The sequence below is a fragment of the Syngnathoides biaculeatus genome, chromosome 11 (assembly GCF_019802595.1).
Source record: "Syngnathoides biaculeatus isolate LvHL_M chromosome 11, ASM1980259v1, whole genome shotgun sequence".
Classification (NCBI taxonomy): Eukaryota; Metazoa; Chordata; class Actinopteri; order Syngnathiformes; family Syngnathidae; genus Syngnathoides; species Syngnathoides biaculeatus.
The window spans coordinates 17520292-17542743 of record NC_084650.1 but is presented as its reverse complement, the minus strand read 5'-3'; the positions used below and the strand labels follow the sequence as shown (position 1 = coordinate 17542743).

Sequence of the window (22452 nt, the reverse complement as noted above, 5' to 3'; positions counted from 1 at the left end):
CGGCTGGTGCATTCCTCATAAATTATCCAGCGAGAGCTCCTCAGAGACCTTATTAGTATTTTATTCCAGCAGAACCTCCAAATATTTCAAACCCACTCGACGCTTAGCTAGCAAATTGCGCTATTTTGCATTGATAATAGGGAAAAAAAAGCAAGTTTTGTAATTATTAGATGTAGATCTGATTCACATATTCGTTCGTTTTGGTTCTTTTTTTTTGAAAGTAGTGGAATACAAAATTATGTGCAAATCCACAAGAACATTTGCATCAACACTTCCCATTATTGGAATTTATTATTGGGGAAAAAAAACTTGCACTGTTCCAAACGATTATGCACTTTTTGACAGGTTTTAAAGAAGTGAAAGTCATTTATCGAATTTGGAGCATGAGGAGGGTTGTTTATATTGAAATCAAAACCATGATAAGTCATATTTTGAGATAGGATGCTAATTTGATCATAGCTTCACAATTCGTACAACCCTTCAACTTGTGAGTTTTTGGAGAGTTTAAATTTAAATAAAATTTGAGATGTGCATTCGCAGATTTTTTGTTTTGTTTTGTTTTTTAATGGATTTTTAGCGTATGGAGGCGCAGTAGCGCACTCAAACGGTCCCATTTGTTTACTCTAGTTTTACCTGCTGGAAGGTAGCTTGTTGTTCCTTCGTGTTAGCCAAAATGCTAGCTCGTTCCATTACTGGATATTGCTTGAACGCTCGGGAGGACTTTTCAAAAAGACCTGATTCGTAATGAAAAATGGATTCCACAGGTGCAAATGACGAGAGCTCTGTGGGTTCCAAATGACAGGTAGTTGTGTATACAGCTACTGAAAAAAATAATAGTTGGGGTGTGGCGTAATCCATAAATCAGGGGTGCTAAATGTGTCGATGTCCCACCCCAGCCGAAGCCGCGATCGGCGGACGCTGCGCCGCCGGGATGGCTCATCGCGGCGCTGGACCGCAGTGGCTCATCTTCGCCATGGAGGTGGATCGGACGGGGAGGCGGTTTGGCCGCGGAGTCGTCATTGCCCACGGGCGGCGTTGTTTTTATTACCGCCACGCGGAGGTGGATCCGGCAGGGAGGTGGTTCGGCCAAGATCCGCATATCATCTAAATATGGCTTGAAAACAATAGGGCGATGTTGCCCCGGTCACTTCTTCTTCGAAAAGAGCTTGCATGTCAGAAGGGGCGTGTTTGTCTCCCATAGTAGGTGGCATAGCGTGTTTTCAATAGGGAATGTCCCAGTGTGACATCACGGACAGAGGATGCAGGCAATATGGCGACTACCTAGGTGTCGAATGAGACTTCCGCAACTTTGCACATGGATGATGCGCTCTTCGCTCATTTTTATTTTTTCATATCGACATTGAAGTGAATAATGTTATTTGTATTTTTCATTACAATATCTATTTTAGAATGTTTACAGGGATGACACTTGACCTATAAGTAGCAGCAGTTTAAAGGTTTAGAATTACCGTACTTCAGCCAGTCCTCCCTCAGACGTCTTCAGTTGCTTCCAAAGGCAGTTGCTGGCCTCCTAACTGGAGCACGTAGGAGGGAACACATGACCCAAATTCTGACCTACCTTCACTGGGATCGTGTGCAATTTAGAGTCCTTTTTAAGATTCTTGTGTATTTTTTTAAGTCTTTAAATGGTCTCATGCCACCTTACCTCTCCTAGCTGGTTCCCCCCCCCCCCCCCCTACACTCCTGAACATTGCTTCAGCCTCAGAGGGAATGGAGCTTTTTTCCGTTGTGGATCCATCTCTATGGAACAAACTCCCCCCTAAATTTCAGGCACTAGTAATCTATTGTTTTCATTTGTTCAATAGTTTTGATATAAGGTGTTGCACTTTGCGTGCAGCTGAGTTTGTTTTAAAGTGCTCTATAAATAAAAAATCAAATGAGATGCGTCGGGTTACCGTAACATCTCTCAAATTTTATTACCAGGTCCATTATACGGTCCGTGAGCATTGATCTAGCAGGCTTTCATCAGATAAATTTGAGATGGTTTGCTTGAATGTTTTGGTGTTTAAATGTTTGATTCTCCTTTACGTGTTGTTTTTTTCCAGTAAACGTCAGCTGGGAGTGACAAATAGCTTGAAACAAGCACACTTTACCTCTACTTAGGAGAATTGTGCGAACACGTCTATTTTTATGATACAATAGCCCCACGTTTCTTAACAGCAAGAACTGGAAAAACTGTTAAGTCGTATAATAAGTGTGCGTGTGTTTTGTGTTGTATTTTTTAAGTTTTTTTTCTTTTTATACAGTGAAGAAAATAAGTATTTGAACACCCTGCGATATGGCAAGTTCTCCAACTTGGAAATCATGGAGGGGTCTGAACTTTTCATCGTAGGTGCATCTCCACTGCGAGAGAGATAATCTAAAAAGAATTTTTTTTTAATGAATTATTTGTGTGATACGTTTGCAAATATGAATTTGAACACCTGAGAAAACCAATGTTAATATTTGGTACAGTAGCCTTTGTTTGCAATTACAGAGGTCAAACGTTTCCTGTAGTTTTTCACCAGGTTTGCACACACTGCAGGAGGGATTTTGGCCCACTCCTCCACACAGATCTTCTCAAGATCAGACAGGTTTCTGGGCTGTCGCTGAGAAACACGGAGTTTCAGCTGCCTTCAAAGATTTTCTATTGGGTTTAGGTCTGGAGACTGGCTGGACTACGCCGGAACCTTGAAATGCTTCTTAGGGAGCCACTCCTTGGTTTTCCTGGCTGTGTGCTTCGGGTCATTGTCATGTTGAAAGACCCAGCCATGACCCATCTTCAATGCTCTGACTGAGGGAAAGAGGTTGTTCCCCAAAAAGCGGTCATCGTCTCCTTAATACAATGCAGTTGTCCTGTCCCATGTGCAGAAAAACACCCCTGCTACTACCCCCATGCTTCACAGTAGGGATGGTGTTCTTGAGCTGGAACTCATCATTCATCTTCCTCCAAACACAGTTTGTGAAATTATGACGCAAAAGTTCCATTTTGGTCTCATCTGACCACAAAACCTTCTCCCATGACTCCTCTGTATCATCCAAAAGGCGGATTAACAGGTCTTTGAGGGTCAGAATTCTAGCTGATAGACAGGTGTTCAAATACTTATTTGCAGCTGTATCACACAAATAAATCATTAAAAAAAATCATACATTGTGATTTCTGGACTTTTTAGATTATCTCTCACAGTGGACATGCACCTGTGATGAAAATTTCAGACCCGTCCGTGATTTCTAAGTGGGAGAACTTGCAATATAGCAGGGTGTTCAAATACTTTTCCTCACTGTATAGTTAACTAGAAAATTACGAGGCGACAAATAATACAAATAGACAAATACAGCTATACTGAAAGATGCGGAGGTAAGTAGAATGTTAGCTAGCTAGAAAGTAAAACAAGGTAAAGCTAGCCATTACTTTAGCACATTTGCTAAGATAGCTAGCCTGTCCTTATTCACGAAATTAGTTTACTAGTCCGATTTAATGGCATAGAAGTTGGTCAAATGTGGCACTGGGGTCATAAAACGTGGCTAGTACATGTGAGGACAAAGCTAAATTGAGATATTTTTTACTCAGTAATTCTGAATTAACTTTGGCTCATTAACACATTCAAACGGCACTATCACAGTCCCAACTCGCGACATGTTCTCCGCACTATTAGCGAATACTAGGGAGAGATTTGAAGCACGGACTTGGCGTGGAGGGAGTGACGGCAACAACTGGCAGGGTGTTGAAATACTTATTTTCTTCACTGTATATTTTCCACTTTATTGCATTTTTTTTCCATCAATGGCAGGTGAATGTGGTAAATGGGTGTTCATTTTACAACCCTTCAAATGATTCTGTCGAGAATGCCGACATTTTACTCTGACAATTGACCTTTGTTTTAAGCTGGTCTGAGCAACGTGATGCTTGAAATAAAATTTCCTCCTCTGACCGGTGAGCTTCATCTCTTGTGGCGCCCCGATAGCATCATTTTGTTTAAGTAAATATACGGCCACGTATTCCGAGTCGCCGCAGCGTAACCTTTCTTCATTTTTCAGGGCCGTTGTGCGCGGGAGAACTGCAAATACCTGCACCCCCCTCCGCACCTAAAAACCCAGCTGGAGATTAACGGCAGGAACAACCTGATCCAGCAGAAGGCCGCCGCCGCCATGTTGGCTCAACAGATGCAGTTCATGCTGCCCGGAGCGCAGCTGCAGCCCATCGTGAGTAGATGGGAATGGGCCACATTCTCAAATATTATAACAATTCAGTCTTACAGTAAACCCGCCGTTTATGACGTGGGATACAGTCCAGACCCATCCAGATTTAAAGAGACTGTATTACATTTTTTATGTACTGTAGTTTTCTGCAAATTAGGTTGCAAATCATTTAGAAGACTTTGGTGGGTTTATTTGAGTAGACAATCTAAAAGGGAGATTTGAATGTGAAATATCACCCATAGGCGGCACAGTGGATCAGCTGGTAAAGCGTTGGCCTCACAGTTCTGAGAAACCGGGTTCGATCCCGGCTCCGCCTGCGTGGAGTTTGCATGTTCTCCTCGTGCCTGCGTGGGTTTTCCATATCCCAAAAACATGCAACATTAATTGGACACTCCAAAATTGCCCCTCGGTGTAATTATGAGTGCGGCTGTTTGTCTCCATGTGCCCTGCGATTAGCTGGCAACCAGTTCAGGGGTGTACCCCGTTTTGGCAGCTGGGATAGGCTCCGGCACTCCCCGCGACCCTCGTGAGGATAAGCGCAAAGTGAATGAAAGGATGAATATCATCCAGAAAAATGCATAGAAAAAAAAAACAAGATTCTCTGTGCTCATTTTCATTAAAATTTGGTTATCATGCACGTGTCTTTTTTAATGTTGTACAAGTTTTTTAAAAAAAACTCAATGCTAAAATATGAAGGAAAATCCCATGAATTGGCTAATAGAAATTAACAAAGTTATTTCAATACTTCTCTCACTGCTACTTATATTGTGGGACTAGAAAGTAAAGACAAGGTACCGAATGAACTGCGTACTTTTGGTGACATTTATTATTCGGTCTTATGCCATGAGATTTTTGTAATTTAAGATATGTGCGTGGGCTAATCAGTAAATGTTTGGAAACTGATGATTTTCTGAAACCCATAGACAACATTCCCTGTGACGCCCTCCCTTGCAACCAGTCCCAGCATGCCGTTCAGTCCCTACCTGAGCCACATGGGCCCGGGCATGGGCTTGATGCCTGACCTGCTCCCCAGTACTCCACTGCTGGTCTCCGGAAGTCCCACCGCCCTGGCAGCCACCGGCAACGGGACGACCACGTCAAAGCACGCACGCACAGACAAGCTGGAGGTACGGCACGTGCGTTATTTGTGTTACGTCCAAAGTTAAACGCAGATCACGGGTCTCGCAGGTTTGTCGGGAATTCCAGCGTGGAAATTGCACCCGCGGGGAGAGCGACTGTCGCTACGCTCACCCCCTGGAGGCCGGCATGGTGGACTGCAACGAGAACTCGGTGATCGTTTGCATGGACTACGTGAAGGGACGCTGCGGCCGGGACAAGTGCAAGTACTTCCACCCTCCTACTCACCTGCAGGCCAGGATCAAAGCTGGACACAACACAGCTTCTGCAGCCTTGGTAAGTTACACCAAAGGTACCGTAATTCCCGGCCTACAGAGCGCACCTGGTTATAAGCCTCACCCACTACATTTGTAAAGGAAATACCATTTGGTACATACATAGGCTGGAGCCGTGTGAAAGTCGCAAGTGCCCACATTGAAACCGACATTGAAACACGAGATGTTTACAAAGAAAGACGGTACACAGAGAGTTTAATGCTAGGGCCACCACTCTAATGCTAACGCTAGCGCCACCAAGCTAACAGGCCCGGTTAAAAAAAATACATACTGGTAAAAATCACTGAGACACGGCAGTGACACGCTAGTGCAGTGCTAACCGGGACAGACCGGTAAAAGTCACTTCCTCGGCACATATTTTCCACTCTTACCTTCTCCGCTCGAGTTGCCGCTTGCCGCCGTCAGAAAAAATGCACAAATTAGCCGCATCGCCGCATAAGCCGCAGGGTTGAAAGCAGGTGAAAAAAGTCGCGGTTTATAGGCCGGAAATTACGGTAAATCCTAGGTCGCTCGCTCGGTAGGTAAGTGTGGATAGAGGAGAAATTATGTGTGCTCTTTGGAACTACCAAATCTTTCTGTCAAAATTGGTCACAAAATGTCATCTGATGCTCATCTAAATAAATCCCAACAAAAAAAGCAGTCTGCCTAACCTAACATCACACAGTTTATTACAGTGGTTCCTTGAGATGCAAGCCATCGCTCGGACGAGTTTTTTTGCTTTGATTTACGAGCCCAAACTTGAGATCCAAGTGCTGTACGGCGACAGGCGGCTCCACTCACTTCTCAACAAGCAGCAGTTGAATATTCTTCAAAAATCTGCTTCAAACTGTCAAATTAACCACTGGTCGCCAGCCAATCAACCAGCTGCACATCCAAACTAGCATTCACGCTCACAACCACAAATGTGCTGCCCTAAAAATATAACTGGAAAAAAATGTATGGACAAAAACAGTCAAACTCATTTAAAAAGAGGGGATTTTTTTTTTAAATTATTTAATTATTTTGGTCCTGACCTGGCTGTTACTAAACTGACGTCACTTAAGCACTGATTTTATACTGCAGCGCCCTCTTGTGGCGAGATGAACAAACATGTAAATCAAATTAACAAGCATCTTTTCATCATACATTTGCATCCAGGACTCACTATAAACATTATAAAGATAACCGATTATTATTATTAAGGTATACTTTAGTGTTTCCCAATGTTTATCAAGCTAATGTGCATATTTTACATTCACAACGTTCAAGATGTTTGTCACTCTGAATTGTTTTCTGTAAAATTAAGCATAAAACAAAAAACACATATAACATTGTAGCTTCAAACAGCCGAAATGTTCAACCAAACCATTTCATTTTGCGTCATGAAAGTTTTGTTTGCTTTGCGGTGTCAGGGTCATTCCGCGGGAGGCGTGCAGTTGCTGCCAAAGAGGCAGATGTTTGAGAAGAGCAACGGCAGCGCCGTCTTCAACCCCAACATGTTCCACTACCAGCAGGCCCTGGCCAGCATGCAGCTACAACAGCCTGCCTTCATCTCCGCTGGTGAGTTGAGCCTGGGCTACAGCACCGGAGGCTTCTCAAACAAAGAAATTTCCCCCCAAAAAAGCATCAATTGAACATAAAACCTAAGTGTACTCTCATGTGCCCTAGTCATTTTTAAACGCCCTGTTTTCGAGGAACACGCTTGTAAAGTGGAAATTTAAAATTTTATGAGGATAAAGTTGTATTTTTTTCAAGTGAGAAAAAAAAATGTCATTTGGACACAAACATTATCTATTATCTATTATTATAACGTTAAAATTGTTTCATTTTTCCAAGACAAAAGTTGTAATGTTACCAGAACGAATTCATGTTTTTACAGAGAAAATAAAGCTGTAATGTTATGAGAATAGGCAAGGGTTTATTGCAGGGGATTTAAAAAAAAAAAAAAGAAAAAAAAGTCTTATTCCTCAAAACACAGATGTATTTTGCGAGTTGAAAATTCTAAATTGTAAAGTCATTGAAGTCTTAATGTAACAATAAAAGTTTTTCTTAAGGGAAAAAAAAAAGAAGAAAAATAATTTTGCTAGGAATTAAATGTCTCGCGACCTTTTCTTTTAAGAAAGTCGTAATATTATGACTCACGAATTTTTCTTTGAAAAAAGTTGTAATATGATATTAAAAGAGTCATATTTTAACACTTGAATTTTAAAAATGAAATTTTATTCTCATTATTTTACTGTATATTTTTCATTCCTGCCAAAATACTTTATTGAAAAAATACTATACATGTCAAAAAAGTAAGTTTCTTTCAGCTTGTCCCTTACCAAACCAGTGCTCTAACCACTGAGCGAAAATACTATACATGTATTCATAGGAATTAAAAAGTTGCCTATTTTTGAGAAAAAAAGGTTAAATAAATAATAATAATAATAAATAACTAAATTCTGATTTTTTATTTTTGCATTTGGACAAAAAAAATTGCATTGTCATGAAAAAGGTAATCATCTTACTAATGAATAAATACATAAATGTGGGACGAATATACAACTGATTGTGAAGTTCCTGGGCAGATTAGACTGACATGGCAACACACAGAAGGTAAATTCTAATTGGGCATGAAAAAAATAATATTAATGTCCATTTACACACATACGGGAAGCAGTGAAGCCTAGTGAAGATCAAAGTTACAATTCCAAATGGATCATTCAATTTGTTTGATGTAAAGCTTACTGTAATAGGCGTGTTGTTTATTGATCATTTGCTCTCCCCATGTTCATGTCCATTTTGAATACAATTGACAGATATCACACTCTGATCACATTGTATGATTCCTTCGGCTATTTTGTTGGTAAACTGGACAATCGCGTCTTTTATTTTGTGTTCCGCGTTTGCCGGTACTCGTTCCGGTTTCATCCTGGCTTGACCTGTTGCCACGGTAACCATATCATTCCTGTCCCCCCCCCCCCTCCTGCCCTCCCCCATCCTCGTCTGTTGTCTCACCCTGCCTGAATAAAAGTTCCCATGATGCACGGCGCGCCCGCATCCTCCTCCACTGTTTCTTCGGCCTCCGGTGCTGTCGCCAATGTTCCTTTTGCGGAATCCGCCGCCTCCGATCAGGTTTGCCCTCATCTTGTCTTTTAACCGAGCTCTCGAGTATGGAAAGCCCCTTGGCGCATTGTTCCATATCCTTGATATGCAGCTGAAGGAACTAGTAGCACGTATGCACTGTTTGGCCTCATTAGTCACATGTCGTTTTCCCACTAGGATACCAAAAGTAGGACGCGGACCTCAAGGATATCAAATAAATCCGGAAGCAGCTTTCCATTCCTTTTGTCATCAGCATTGTTATTTTGTGTGTGCGTGCATGTGTGTATTGTGGTCACATATTCATCTTTCTACACTTGTCAGTGCATTTTGCATAAGAGCAAATGAGCACAAACAATAATTGACAGACACGATTAATTAAGTTTGAGCAATTACAAATAAACTACCGTAATTCCTGACCTACAGAGCGCACCTGTTAACAAGCCTCAATGAATACATTTGTAAAGGAAATACCATTTGGGACATACGTACGCCACAGCTGTGTAAAAGCCGCAAGTGCCCACATTGAAACACGAGATATTTACAAAGACGAGACACAAAGAGTTTAGTGCTAACGCTAGCACCGCGCTAACGCTAACAGGGCCGGTTATAATACCGCTGAGACATGCCAGTAACACAGCAGCAACACACTACCAGTGCGCAAATGCCAGCGCAGCGCTAACGCTACCGGCGCGCTGATAGTGCCGGTAAAAGTCCCTTCCTCAGCACATATATTCCATCAGTCTTGTAACAAAGAATTCATCTATTAATTATTAACTAATTTATCTATCCATTTATCTAATTACAAAGACGGTACACAGAGAGTTTAATGCTAGCTCCGCCACGTTAACAGGGCTGGTTAAAATATTGAGACACAGCAGCAACACGCTAGCACAGCACTAACGCTAGCGCAGCGCTAACAGGGCCAGTAAAAGTCACTTCCTCGGCACATATATTCTGTCGGTCTCATTCTTATTACAAAGAATTTATCTTTTAATTGTTAACTAATTAATTTATCTAATTACAAAGAAAGACGGTACACAGAGAGTTTCATGCTAGTGCCGCCGCGCTAATGCTAAGGCTAGCGGCACCACGGTAATAAGTAGTTAAATTATCACTGAGACAGGCCAATAACAGAAGAGCAACACGCTAGCACAGCGCTAACAGGGCCGGTAAAAGTCACTTCCTCAGCACATATATTCCACCGGTCTCATTCTTATTACAAAGAATTTATCTATGAATTATTAACTAATTAATTTATCTTTTAAGAAAGATGGTACACAGAGTTTAACCCTAGCGCCGCCGCGCTAACTGGGCCAGTTAAAATAACCCTGAGACATGCCAGTAACACAGCAGCACAACGCTAGCACAGCGCTAATGCTACAAATTAGCCACATCACCGCATAAACCGCAGGGTTGAAAGCGCATGGAAAAAGTTGGGGCTTGTAGGCCAGAAATTATGGTAATTTGTATGGTTGTTTATTAAGGCCGTGTTGCCCAGCTGTTATCAAGCTATGGCAGATATTTTACATGAGAGCACACCCCCGAACGGGTTGCCAGCCACCTACGGGCATTTTAGAGTCTCCGTGTTATTGGGATGTAGGAGGAAACCAAAGCGGCCGGCGAAAACCCACGCAGACACAGGGAGAACATGCAAACTCCACACAGGCGGGGCCAGGGATTTGAACCCCGGTCCTCAGAACTGTGAGGCCAGCGCTATAACCAGTTGTTCCACCATCCTCCCACATATTAAAATAATTGTCTTAATTTACATGCAAATTAACTTTGCTGTGAAAATGTGGGCCTGGTTGGCTTTTAATGTTCTGCATGAATGGAAAGAAGCAAATAACAAATAATAACATAAAAATGATGCTGACCCGGCCCCCCGTTTTTCTTGTGTCTCCCAGTAGACCCTTCAGAGCTTTTGACTTCCGATCCGGTGGAGCTCCCGTGTCTCCCCACGGACATGGAGACCCACCTGTGTCCCGTGCCCAAACTGCTGATGGTGGCTCCAGTGGCCCTCGATTCAGTAAGCCTTTCTCCAAACGCCACTTAAGATCCCTAAAAAAAAAATAAAAATAAAAAAAAAAATGGATAGACGAAAGACAAACGTGTGCCTCGCCAATTGCGCGCCCACTTTGAAGGCTGTGCTTGAGAGACGCCAACTTCTTTCTCAGCCATACCGTACATACCGATACCTTAAAAGTGCAGAAGACGTGCAGGCTGAGCCAATGAGGACTAGAGCGGTTTGACTACCCATTTTTTGTCCTTTGTTTGGAGAGTGATTGAAAGTTTTATGGCTGCCATCCAAATGTATTTTTTTTTACAGAACGTTTTGTTTTCGTCACATTTTCCCAAATATAAGAATTTTGGACTTGGATCATATTGGATATTCATATTGCTTTTATGCTCAATTTAGGTACTGTCATCCTTTTCAGTTTCATAGATTAGATCCCAATCACAATCTTTTTATTATTATTATTATTATTGGTTATCTAAAAAAAAGTGCAATAATGTCAAAGTCTAAACATCAATCAAATCTGAAAAATATGTCATGAAAGATGGTACATAAAATTCACTAACACAGAGATGGCTCAGCTGGTAAAGTGTTGGCCTCACAGTTCTGAGGTCCTGGGTTCAATCCCGGACCCGCCTGTGTGGAGTTTGCATGTTCTCCCTGTGCCTGCATCCAACATTAATTGGACACTCTAAATTGCCCCTAGGTGCGATTGTGAGTGTGGCTGTTTGTCTCCATGTGCCCTGCGATTGGCTGGCAACCAGTTCAGGGTGTACCCCGCCTCCTGTCCGTTGACAGCTGGGATAGGCTCCAGCGACCCTCGTGAGGATAAGCGGCAAAGAAAATGGATGGATGGATAACATGGAGATACAATGACACAAGCGAACAAACTACTTATTTTCTACAAACATTTTGAGATTTGGGAAATGGAGTCGACCCAGTGTCGTACTGACGAGTCCAAAAAAAGCGCCGGGTGCAATAATGGAATGCCCCACTATATGTGGGTGTAGCCTGGTGTAATGGGGACACCCGTCTCAGAAACGGGACTTGGCCTCGTGTTGCTCTGATGAATGCGGAAGACTTCATCTCGATTTGGATCCGGTCTTCATGACATAAAATGCAGTTGGCTCGTTCTGGTTCCAAGTGGCTCAACTTGTAAAACGTAAGACATGCACAAACAGATGACTAAACCCCCCCCCCCCCCCAACCCCTTTATACGTTGGACTCATCTCAGAAGGCAGACGAAAATATCTGACCGGTCAGAAGCAATGAAATGGAGACCAGTCGAATGACGGACTTGCCGCAGATGTGCTTTGCGGTCACGACGCGTTTACGCGCGGCGTCTCATGTAAAAAAACAAAACAAAACAAAAAAAAACATAATTTTTACTTTTAACTTGTGTGACATTTTGTTGGTCTTTACCGTGTCAGGTTGGATGTGATTTCTGTTTGAGCTGCTCAACGCAAACACAAAAGTCCTGTAAGGAACATACAGTCAACTGTCATATTGTATTAAAAAAAAATAATAATAATGAAAAATCCCCCCAAAAAATAGTAATACAAACCTACATTCAATGGGTGAAAATTCATAATATGGAAAGACAGCATAAAAATGATTAAATCACAAAAAATATTTGGCATGTATGACAGCGGTTCTCAAATGTGCTGTATAAAAATACAGAACAGAGAAAAATTCATAATAATAGATTACTGTCAAAAGAACGTCATTTTCATTCTCAAAATAACTAGTCGTTTTGCTCACTCGCCGTCAAGACGAGGGCAGGTGCACAAGCGACGTTTTTTACCGCTCTTCTTTTTACACTTTAAATCCAACGTTGACCATTTGAGTGGATGAACTCAATTTCCATGATTCCTATGGGAAAAATACATTAAAAAAATGAAAAAAACTTTCACTGTAGTTATGTACAGTACCGTAAAAGAAAATAATAATAAAAAAAAAAAAAGCCATTTACAGAAACATTGAAATGTGTTTCATTAAGAGTCTATTTAGTGTATACGCAACAGTAGAAGTAAAATAATGTTTCTGGAAGGATTTAGGAATAATATAACCATAATTAACTGAACAGACGGGTGGAATTTTGATTTGAGTCACTGTTTAGTTTTTTTTTTCTCTCGTTCGTGGCAAAGAAACATGGTGTTAGCTTCTAGAATCTTCATTTTGGCCTCACGCCACAAAAGTGACATGATGATGAGGATGTGAAGAGTGTCACAATGATTGAGGACATTTTATTCGGGCCAAAGTCTGTTGTTATATGCAAAGGAGCTGCACCATTTAACGTTATGCTGGATTATAATGTACACACGGACTTTTTAAAGTGTCATTTTGTGTCATTTTCCGTCTGTTTTCGAAGCCTTTTGGGTTGAATGTCTGACACTATAAAATTCCTCTTTCGTGGCTCTCGAAGGGCACGCTAAACTTGAAAAAAAAAGGGAAAAAAAAAAACACGTTACGATTGTTTTTGTGACGGTCCGACGTTGGCAGACTGTAAATATGCCAGCCGCAGATAGTCAGATGTTGACAAGGGAATTTGTTTTCGGTTGTCGGTCGTGTGTGTCGTGTGTTACAAATTTCCTTCTGTAGACATTCAAATGTGCCTCTTTCAAATTCCCTCGACGTCCTTCTACACTTTTACGTTTCATTTTGTGTATTAACGATTGCTTGTGAACACATTGCCGATGTCGCCGGGGCAGCTGTGCTGTCTCGTTTTGTCAAAAGTGTGGTTGCTAGTGACAGTGAATTGTGTTGAAATAAGTATTTGTTTAGTTGGGTGCTGAAGATTTTACACTGAACAAGAGTCATTTTTGATAAATCGCGTCACAGTTTTGTGAATGTACCCAAAGCTCGGATGCTAAACGTAACCATATAAAAGATAACTATCGTAATTCCCGGCCTACGGAGCGCACCTGGTTACAAGACTCACCAAGTTGTAAAGGAAATATCATTTGGTACATAACGTACGCCGCAGCTGTGTAAAAGCTGCAGGTGCCCACATTGAAACACGAGATATTTACAGAGAAAGACAGGACACCGAAAGAGTTTAACGCTAGCGTAGCGCTAATGCTAGCACTAGCGCTGTGCTAACGCTAGTGCTAACACTAGCACCGTGCTACGGCTAGCAGCAGCGGTTAAAATAAAACTTTCCGGTAAATGTCACTGAGACACAGCAGCAACACGCTAGCACAGCGCTAACCCTAACAATGCCGGTAAAAGTCACTTCCTCGGCACATATATTCCACCGGTCTCATTCTTACCTTTTCCGCTCGAGTGCCCGCCATGCGGCACAAATTAGCCGCGTCACCGCATAAACCGCAGGGTTCAAAGCGTATGGAAAAAAGTCGCGGCTTGTAGGCCGGAAATTACGGTAACAACATTATGGATTAATTCGTCATGAACTCGCTTAGCTAGCCTGCGAATTAGAGATGCACAGACTCTCATACGACTATAAATTTAGTCCCAAAGTACTTTTTTTTTTTTTTTAATCTCAAACAATGTTTTTTTCTTAATTATTGGAAATTGACTTTAATTTAAAGAAAAAAATCTCTGAAGAATGTAAAGTTTTTTGTCTTGGAATACTACTTTTATCCCCCCAGAAATATGTATTTTTCCCAAAAATATTCTACCTATTGTTATAACATTACAACTTTAATCTAAAAAATATCCAACTCCATCCATCCATCCATCAATCTATTTTTTAACACTTTTCCATCTTCTTTTCTGAAAATATGTATGACCTTATTCTAGCTATATAACCACTTTAATCTAAATAATGTGCAATCTTTTATTATGTAAATATTTACAATGAAATTGTTGTAGCATTATACAACTTTGCACCTTGAAAAACCCAAATTTTTTTTGCAACTTTTCCATAAAAATATGAGGAAAAGATTTGAAACTTTCTCCCAAATGTATTACACCACATTAAACGTTTTCAAATATAAACAACTTTTTACTTTTGCCCTACAATTTTGTCATAGTATTTTAGGATATATAAAAATGTGTTCAATTAAAAAAAAGAAAAAACTGTATCCCAGTGGCCCATCAAATGAAAAATACATAGTTTTTATATTGACCCATTTAAAAAGTGTATGATCTTTAGCACAAATGAAAGCAAATACATTGTTTGCCTGTTGTACTGCAATCCCGAGGCCGGCTTACTTCAAGGAATCAAAGCCACGAGGTGTTATTCTCTCAGCTCATATGATGAATACTTGGAACGTGCACACAAGTGTATTTTGTTGAACCTTCCCCTCTTAAACATGAGTTTTGTCCACCCAAGAAAAGAAACACACGTCCCTTTATTTAATGCCGCCTTAATTTCCTCATGATGCTTTTTGGATTTTTTTTTTTTTTCTGCCGTCTATGAAAATCTGTTTTTGAGCATTTATTTCGTGTCTCTGATATCTATCTTAAGCTGCGTGTACTTGTTCGGTCTGTGTCCTCACTAGTGAGACAATTAAGCATAGAGTACTAGCACAACTAGTGCACACTAGGAGGACAACTGTTACTTACTAATAACATTTTTTGTTCCCACCACTCGTATGAAATCATACGTGTGTGGTGTCCGATTCAAGTACAGCACACCAAACCTTTGAGAATAATTGAAAAATGATTTGAATGACTTTTGAGATCAATTGTGAACGATCACTTCAAAGCCAAAGTACAGAGCGGTCAACTTCGCAGTCGAGATGACGTAGCTTTGAAGATTGGACAAAAATGATGCAATGCTGCATAATCCGCAGAATCCTCACGGGAAGTCGAGGTCGGGAATCCGAAAACTTCTCGATTGGTAATTCACGATTTGCAAAGAACATGTGGTTGGTCGTTCGGCAGAATCCCCAACCCGCCACAGGTACCCAGGAAAAAGGTCCAAACCAGAAAAGGCTGATCCAACAGTCATAGAAACCAGCAACCTCAACCTTGTTGAATTGCCGTTCGGGTTTGCCAATCAGAAGGCTGGACACACGACCAACAAAAACAGACAAACTTGATCTATCGGAACTAGTACATTGGCGGGATCGGGATGACCGTTGGACACGGTGACACTGATTGCGTGATCAACAAAGCATTAAAATATATTTTCGAAAAATACTTGTGGCATCCCGCTGTGATTGGCTGTCTCTCATGGCAGGCTGACATTGTGGTTGGCTGCTTTTGGCAATTAAACCTTACTAGTAAACTTCTGTGCTGCACTAAACACTACTGGGCCCAACGATTAGGCAAATGTCACGCACTTGTAACTTTCTGGAGCGTCCACTACTTGTTTGGCCTCACTAGTAGCATGTAGTTGTCCTACTAGTATGCCAAAGTGATACTACTAGTGAGAACAAAGAGCATACGAGTACACGGAAGGATATCTTTATTTTTATTTTGAATCACCCAATAGTGGAAAAATCTCGTCTGTCTTTAAGAGGTGTGAAATCCGATCGTTACTGTTTGCTGGAGAACTAAAGCGCGGTACTCCATACCAATTTTTCATTTTCCATATCCAATTTTTTTCACCGCAACAAGGAAAAGAATCAGTGGATTTTTGCGATTCATGTTAAGATTTGTAACTGTAAATATTGACCAGGTTTAAATTTTACAAATGTGATTATGGTAGCATGGGAACCTGTGTGTACCCCGCTTTAGTCCGGTTTCAAACAAAAATGGATCACATCTCGTCTTCATTGTAAAAACATACTGTATGTATAAAGATGAATCAATCGTTTTGAATCTTTTTGTTTGATTTGAGAGGGAAAAGACAGCATGGAAATACAAAAATCTTTATACATAGTCGATAGCAACAAGAAACTTATAATATCAAATATTTGACATTTGTACACAATAGTGGAGTGATTGTTGATGCTAGTTGCTATGGCGACAAATGACAACATGGCTACATCTCTAGTATCCTCTATATAGAGCGAGGGGAACACATCATTAACATATACAAACAAAAAAAAGGAATGATTATGCTGAATTATGGAAATATCCAAAGGTTCTTTTGTGAGATCAGGTGTCTTATTTAGTCCACCATGTTTTTATTTTATTTTGTTTGTTTTTTAATCCTTGTACTGTATGTGGTGTTTTGGGATTAAAACTATGGAAGTATTGCTGTGTAAATTCAGTGTCGAAACATTTTTAAATTCATTGTCCGAAATTCAGCGCCATTTTTAAATGTTTTTTTTTAACCGTTTCAAACTTTTTTTTTTTTTTTTTTTACTGTGAATAAAATTCATGGTCAAACATTTTCTTTCAAGAATTCAAAATTCTGTCAAAAAATGCTAATTTCCCTGATGAAATTTCTGGGTATTTTTTAAACTGAATTTCTACCACTAATTTTTCTTACAAACAAATTTCTAACATTTTTTTTTCTTTCTGCAATAAAATATATCACTTGATTTACCATATTAACAAATTAGTGGTAGTTTAGTTTTTTAAAAAAATCCAAATTCTTTGTCAAAATATTAAAATTCTGTAAAAAAAAATTTCAAAATTCTGTCAGAAGTTTTTATAATTTGTGGATGAAAATTACATGTAAAATTTTGTCATTTTCTAAAACTATATAACTTTAAAGATTTAATTTATTTCAGATTTATTCTGAATTTTTACCATTTTTTTTAAATCATCAAAAACATTGAGTCTCAAAAAATTTTCAATAATTCAGGGCCACCTTTAAATTTATATTTTTACATTACATTTGTTATTGTTAATAAACATCCTGGATTTGAGATTTCATGGAAAATTTGAGTACAATAAATTCAAATTGTAGCTGATGGCACAGCTATATTTCCATACTAACCAACTGATTGTGTGTCGAAAGAAAGGTCTTTTGGACTGAATTTTGAATTATTATTATTTTTTTAAACTCATACAAATCCACAAGTCTCCTATTTTTTGGGGTGCGGGGAGGGAGAGGGGGTCAGCTGCTGACAAATGTTTCAGCCTCTACGAATGTGTAACCTTCACCTCGCTTGCACTTATGTACATATTATAGAACTAAGTCTAAATACTCCCTAAAATGTTTATTTTGAATACATCTAGACAAAGAAATTTCCCCAGTGGATTGTTATTACTATGACTACTACTGTATGTCTGTGTTTATTTGAGTACAGTGTTATTCTATTGCTTCGTGTCCTCATTTGGTTCTGCTGATGAAATGCTTTTGTTGTGTTGTGTGTTTGTTTTGGTTGCTTTTTTTAAAGAGGCTGTTTAATTAAGAGTAATATTCTGTCAGATAATCCGAATCAATAGAAAAATAAAACTGGTGGTGTAAAAAAAAAAAAAGTTTAAAAACAACGTAAGCCAATCGTAGTCAATCACTAACCTATGCTAAGGTCGTAGTAAAGTTATAATTACAGTACATCTGTATTAAAAGCATTCATGCCATAGATATTAAACATTGCAGTGAAAACCAATAAGCACGGCGGTAACTGAGCATCAAGGCCATTTCTTTAATGTCCTGCTTATGAAATTAACTTCCATCCACCCATTTTCTTTGCCGCTTAACCTCACGAGGGTCGCGGGGAGTGCTGGAGCCTAACCCAGCTGTCAACGGGCAGTAGGCAGGGTACACCCTGAACTGGTTGCCGGCCAATCGCAGGGCAGGTGGAGACAAAACATCCGCACTAACGATCACACCTCGGGGCAATTTAGAGCGTCCAAATTAACGTTGCATGTTTTTGGGATGTGGGAGGAAACCGGAGCGCCCGGAGGAAACCCACGCAGGCACGGCGAGAACATGCAAACTCCACACAGGCAGGTCTGGGATTGAACCCGGGACCTCAGAACTGTGAGGCCAATTCTTTACCAGATGATCCACCGTGCCGGCTGATTTTTCAAATCATACTACATATTTTAATTTTACAACGCAGATTTGTTGCTATAGCTTGGTATTTTGCGTTAATTATTTTCCCATATGTGCACTAATTAACGGTAAGCCAACTCTACACTCTACACTCGTTTGCTGACTCACCAGGCCAAGCCCCGCCTTTTAAGAACCACACGCATTGTGCATTCAAAGTCACAGATAATACAGTGTAGAATGCGAGGGTGGTGACCCACAAGTGGACAAAATACCTGGAACCAGGGAACGTGTTGCAGGCATTAAATTCAAAATGACAGAATATTTGTGCGGCGCGGGGGGGGCGTTAAATATATTGTAATGTTTTCAATTGAATAGAGTAAGTTTCTTTCGGCTTGTCCCATTAGGGGTCGCCGCAGCGTGTCTTCTCAGATGAAACGCTTATATTTGTTTGGCACAGTTTTTACACCGGATGCCCTTCCTGAATGCTCTGGTTGAAAAGGATTTCCCTCAACTCTTGTAAGGATCCAGAAAATGGATGGATGGTTGAAAAGGTTCATACCATGTATTTATATCAAAACATATTCTGGTTATATATTTAAGTTTTACACAACATTCCAACTGTATTGGAATTGTGGTCTGTACTACAATAGGTCCGTGGCTTAGACCAGCTAAACTGAAGAAGACTTAGATGGGAAACACAAATATTACCTCCATTCAGTTTAGGTACGTGATCCATTTTACTCTAAAATCCTCTCGTACCAACTTTTCCACATTTAAGACCGTGTGTCCCTTGAGTTTAACAGCTACCGTAATTCCCAGCCTACAGAGCGCATCTGGTTACAAGCCTCACCGAGTACATTTGCAAAGAAAAATACTATTTGGTACATACATGCGCCGCAGCTGTGTAAAAGCCCCGAGTGCCCACATTGAAACATGAGATTATTACAAAGAAAAACGGTACACAGAAACAGTTTAATGCTAACGCTAGCGCCGTGCTAGTGCTGCTAACGCTAGCGCTAATGCTAAAATAAAACTTACCGGTCACTGAGACACGCCAGTAACACAGCAGCAACACGCTAGCACAGCGCTAACGCTAGCACAGCGCTATCTGGGCTGGTAAAAGTCACTCCCTTGGCACATACTGGTAAAAATCACAGAGATACAACAGTAACACCCAAGCGCAGTGCTAACAGGGCCAGACCGGTAAAAGTCACTTCCTCGGCACATGTATTCCACCGGTCTCACTCTTACCTTTTCCGCTAGAGTGCCCCTTTGTGGCTGTTAGAAAAAAAAATGCACAAATTAGCCGCATCATCACATAAAACCGCAGGCTTGAAAGCGTGTGCAAAAATTCGCGGCTTGTAGGCTGGCAATTACGGTAAATGAAAAAAATTTGATTAATTGTACTACCCTGAAGAGGAAGACATAAATTACAAAAACACGTAAATCAAATCAAGGCACTTCTCAATATATAAATAATATACTATATACTCTTTGCAGTTTTTCTCAACGCCTCTGGAACATAATTCCCCGTGATAAATGAAGGAATGCTGTATATCTATATCCTGTTGGGTTTTTTTTTGTGGGGGGGGCGGCAGATTAAAGTTTTTGCAGTGTTGTTGCTGCAGTATTTGTGTGCTGCAGGTTTGGCTGTACTCTTTTGCTCTTCCCTCTTGCCCATGTTGATGCCATTGCACCCCCTCCCACCTGGATTGAGTCATCCTTATGAATAGTTTCACATCCCTCCCAACTCTTGAATATGAAGTCAAGTGCACGCAGGGGCATATGGAAGCCCATTTGATCACCATCCTTGGTATCCACCTCAAGGTCCGTGTAAGAGTACGCTTTTTGTCCTCACGACAAAGACAAATCAGCTCACTAGTACAATGAATTTGCGTTACTACTAATATTTTGCCACGACTAGTGTCACTCTCGGTCGAGTACACAATTGAACCTTAGAAGTTAGCTATTGTTCTGCACTGTTAAGACTACCAGGCTCAAATAGTAATGCACTACTAGCGTCCAGGAACCAACAAGTAGCATCAAAATGCTCATAAATTGTCCTACAAGAGTATAGAAATTTGTGCAAGGCAGTTGTAGCACAAAAAAAATAATAATAATAATAATTGGAAAAAAGGTTGTTCTACTAGTGCGCTAAACTGTCTTAGTAGTTTTAAAGATGTTCGAGCATTTATTTAATCCGTGCACTAGTAGACCAAAAGTTGCTCTGCGAGTGAGAAAAAAACTAGAAAGATTGTCATTATACAAATGGTGTAAATTATTTTATGAATAAGGACAAAGGGTGTACTAGTACACCTTCAACCACCTATGAAGGATATAGAATAAATTTTCAAATGGCTTTTTGGTCCATGTACTAGTATGCTTTGTCCACGTTAGTAGGACAACTTTGACTTACTAGAAGGACTACATGTTATTAGTGAGGCAACAACTGCGTGCTTCTCGTACTATTAGGACGTTTATAAAATTCTACCACTCAGCATTTAGCACTACACTACTAGTACAGAGATGTCAACTCGTGCAAAAATGTTATTAGTGAGAGAGACTCGTTCTAGTAGTGCCCAGAATGTGTGCCTTTACCACGCTAATGTGATTTTCTGTCCATGTTTTGCATTTAGCATCATTTGATACTCCTATCTTAAAACAATTGTACGTAGAACATTTAAAAAGTTGAAAATGTAGTTGGAGAATTTCACGATAAGCCATATAATGAAAAACTCAAATCACAAGTGACTCCTGTTGAGTGTTTTGCTTCTTTGTTTATATTTTATGTGCCGTGCTGCTTGCCAATTACTGTATTCATTTGACATGTATAGTTATGACTATGAGTAAGGTACTGTGCCTATTATTCTGCCATTTCTGTTTGACCTTTAATAAAATCCTTGCAATCTTACTTATTTTGTATCCTCGCTATTCATTTCAAACTGAACTTAAAATATGATTTAAATGTCTTAACCGGGGTTGCACACATACTGATAAAGGGGCCGATTTAAAGCCCGATTGCCCCCTTTCACTTGATTCTGGGATGTCTCCAAAAGATTATCCTGAGGGATTATTCTGTTCTCTAACGTGTGTTAAGAATGATTTTTGGGTAATCTTTGAGGTCAACTATCATAACCCGCTAAACCTGTTCAGTATTAATAGTCACAATAATCCTTTATGTGAGACATGTAAGTATAACGGCGAATGAATGGCTGCTCAATTTGGCGACAATTTCTGTCTGACTTCTTTCCACGTTCCCAAAATTTAAAAAAAATTAAGTTAACTGAAGACCCCAGATGGACCTTTCCGATGGTGACCTTAAGCTCCGCCCCCTCAGCCGTGCCCCACGAACTTTCAAAATGGCGATTTGAACATAAAGTGTTTGAAGTCGATTCTCTATCGCGTGTTCCAGATGATATTGGGGTATGTTTTTGTTTTTTCCCCCAAATGCGTCAGACTTGTCCAAGAGGGTTCTACGGAGAGGTCTCAACTATTTCACGCACGGGATTAAGATTTTGGACGGAGCAGGGCGCAATGTCAGAGTTACAGCAAAACGTTGGCGATCGATGCAAAAAAAAAAACAAAAAAAAAGTTTGACTCCTCACAAACTTCATATTGAAATCCCGCTGGATAAAACAGTCGAATCGTACTGCGCGTGTAAAGCACGATGAGTATTTTTTTTTCTTGGAAAGATCACGAATATTATCCTCTACCTTGTAAATGATTTGCTTCTGTGGGCTGCATCAACTGATTCGCCGGGACTCGATCTGGCCCACGAGCCTGATGTTTCACACTAATAAATAAGCAAACAAAACAAACGACATTCTCAGACATCACAAAGAGAGGGTAAACGTTTTCTGTCTTGATGTGCCTGCCCTGCGGTTGGCCGGCGACCAGTCCGGGGTGTACCCCCCCCCCTCACCCCTCCCGCGCAGAGTCAGCAGGGATAGGCT

At 40.4% G+C, this 22452-nt stretch overlaps 1 protein-coding gene across 7 annotated transcripts in view; it reads left to right on the top strand.

The window, feature by feature from the left end:
• Nucleotides 1–11055, top strand: part of mbnl3 (muscleblind-like splicing regulator 3) — a 44933-nt gene extending 33878 nt beyond the window's left edge. For all 7 annotated transcript variants that reach the window (XM_061834732.1, XM_061834730.1, XM_061834731.1 and 4 more), the window contains 6 exons: nt 4039–4203; nt 5124–5327; nt 5389–5613; nt 7004–7151; nt 8608–8708; nt 10583–11055. In XM_061834732.1, coding sequence (XP_061690716.1) covers nt 4039–4203; nt 5124–5327; nt 5389–5613; nt 7004–7151; nt 8608–8708; nt 10583–10585 — 846 coding nt within the window. In that variant the 3' untranslated portion in view covers nt 10586–11055. The remainder of the gene's footprint in view (nt 1–4038; nt 4204–5123; nt 5328–5388; nt 5614–7003; nt 7152–8607; nt 8709–10582) is intronic.
• The last annotated feature ends 11397 nt before the right edge of the window (nt 11056–22452 follow it).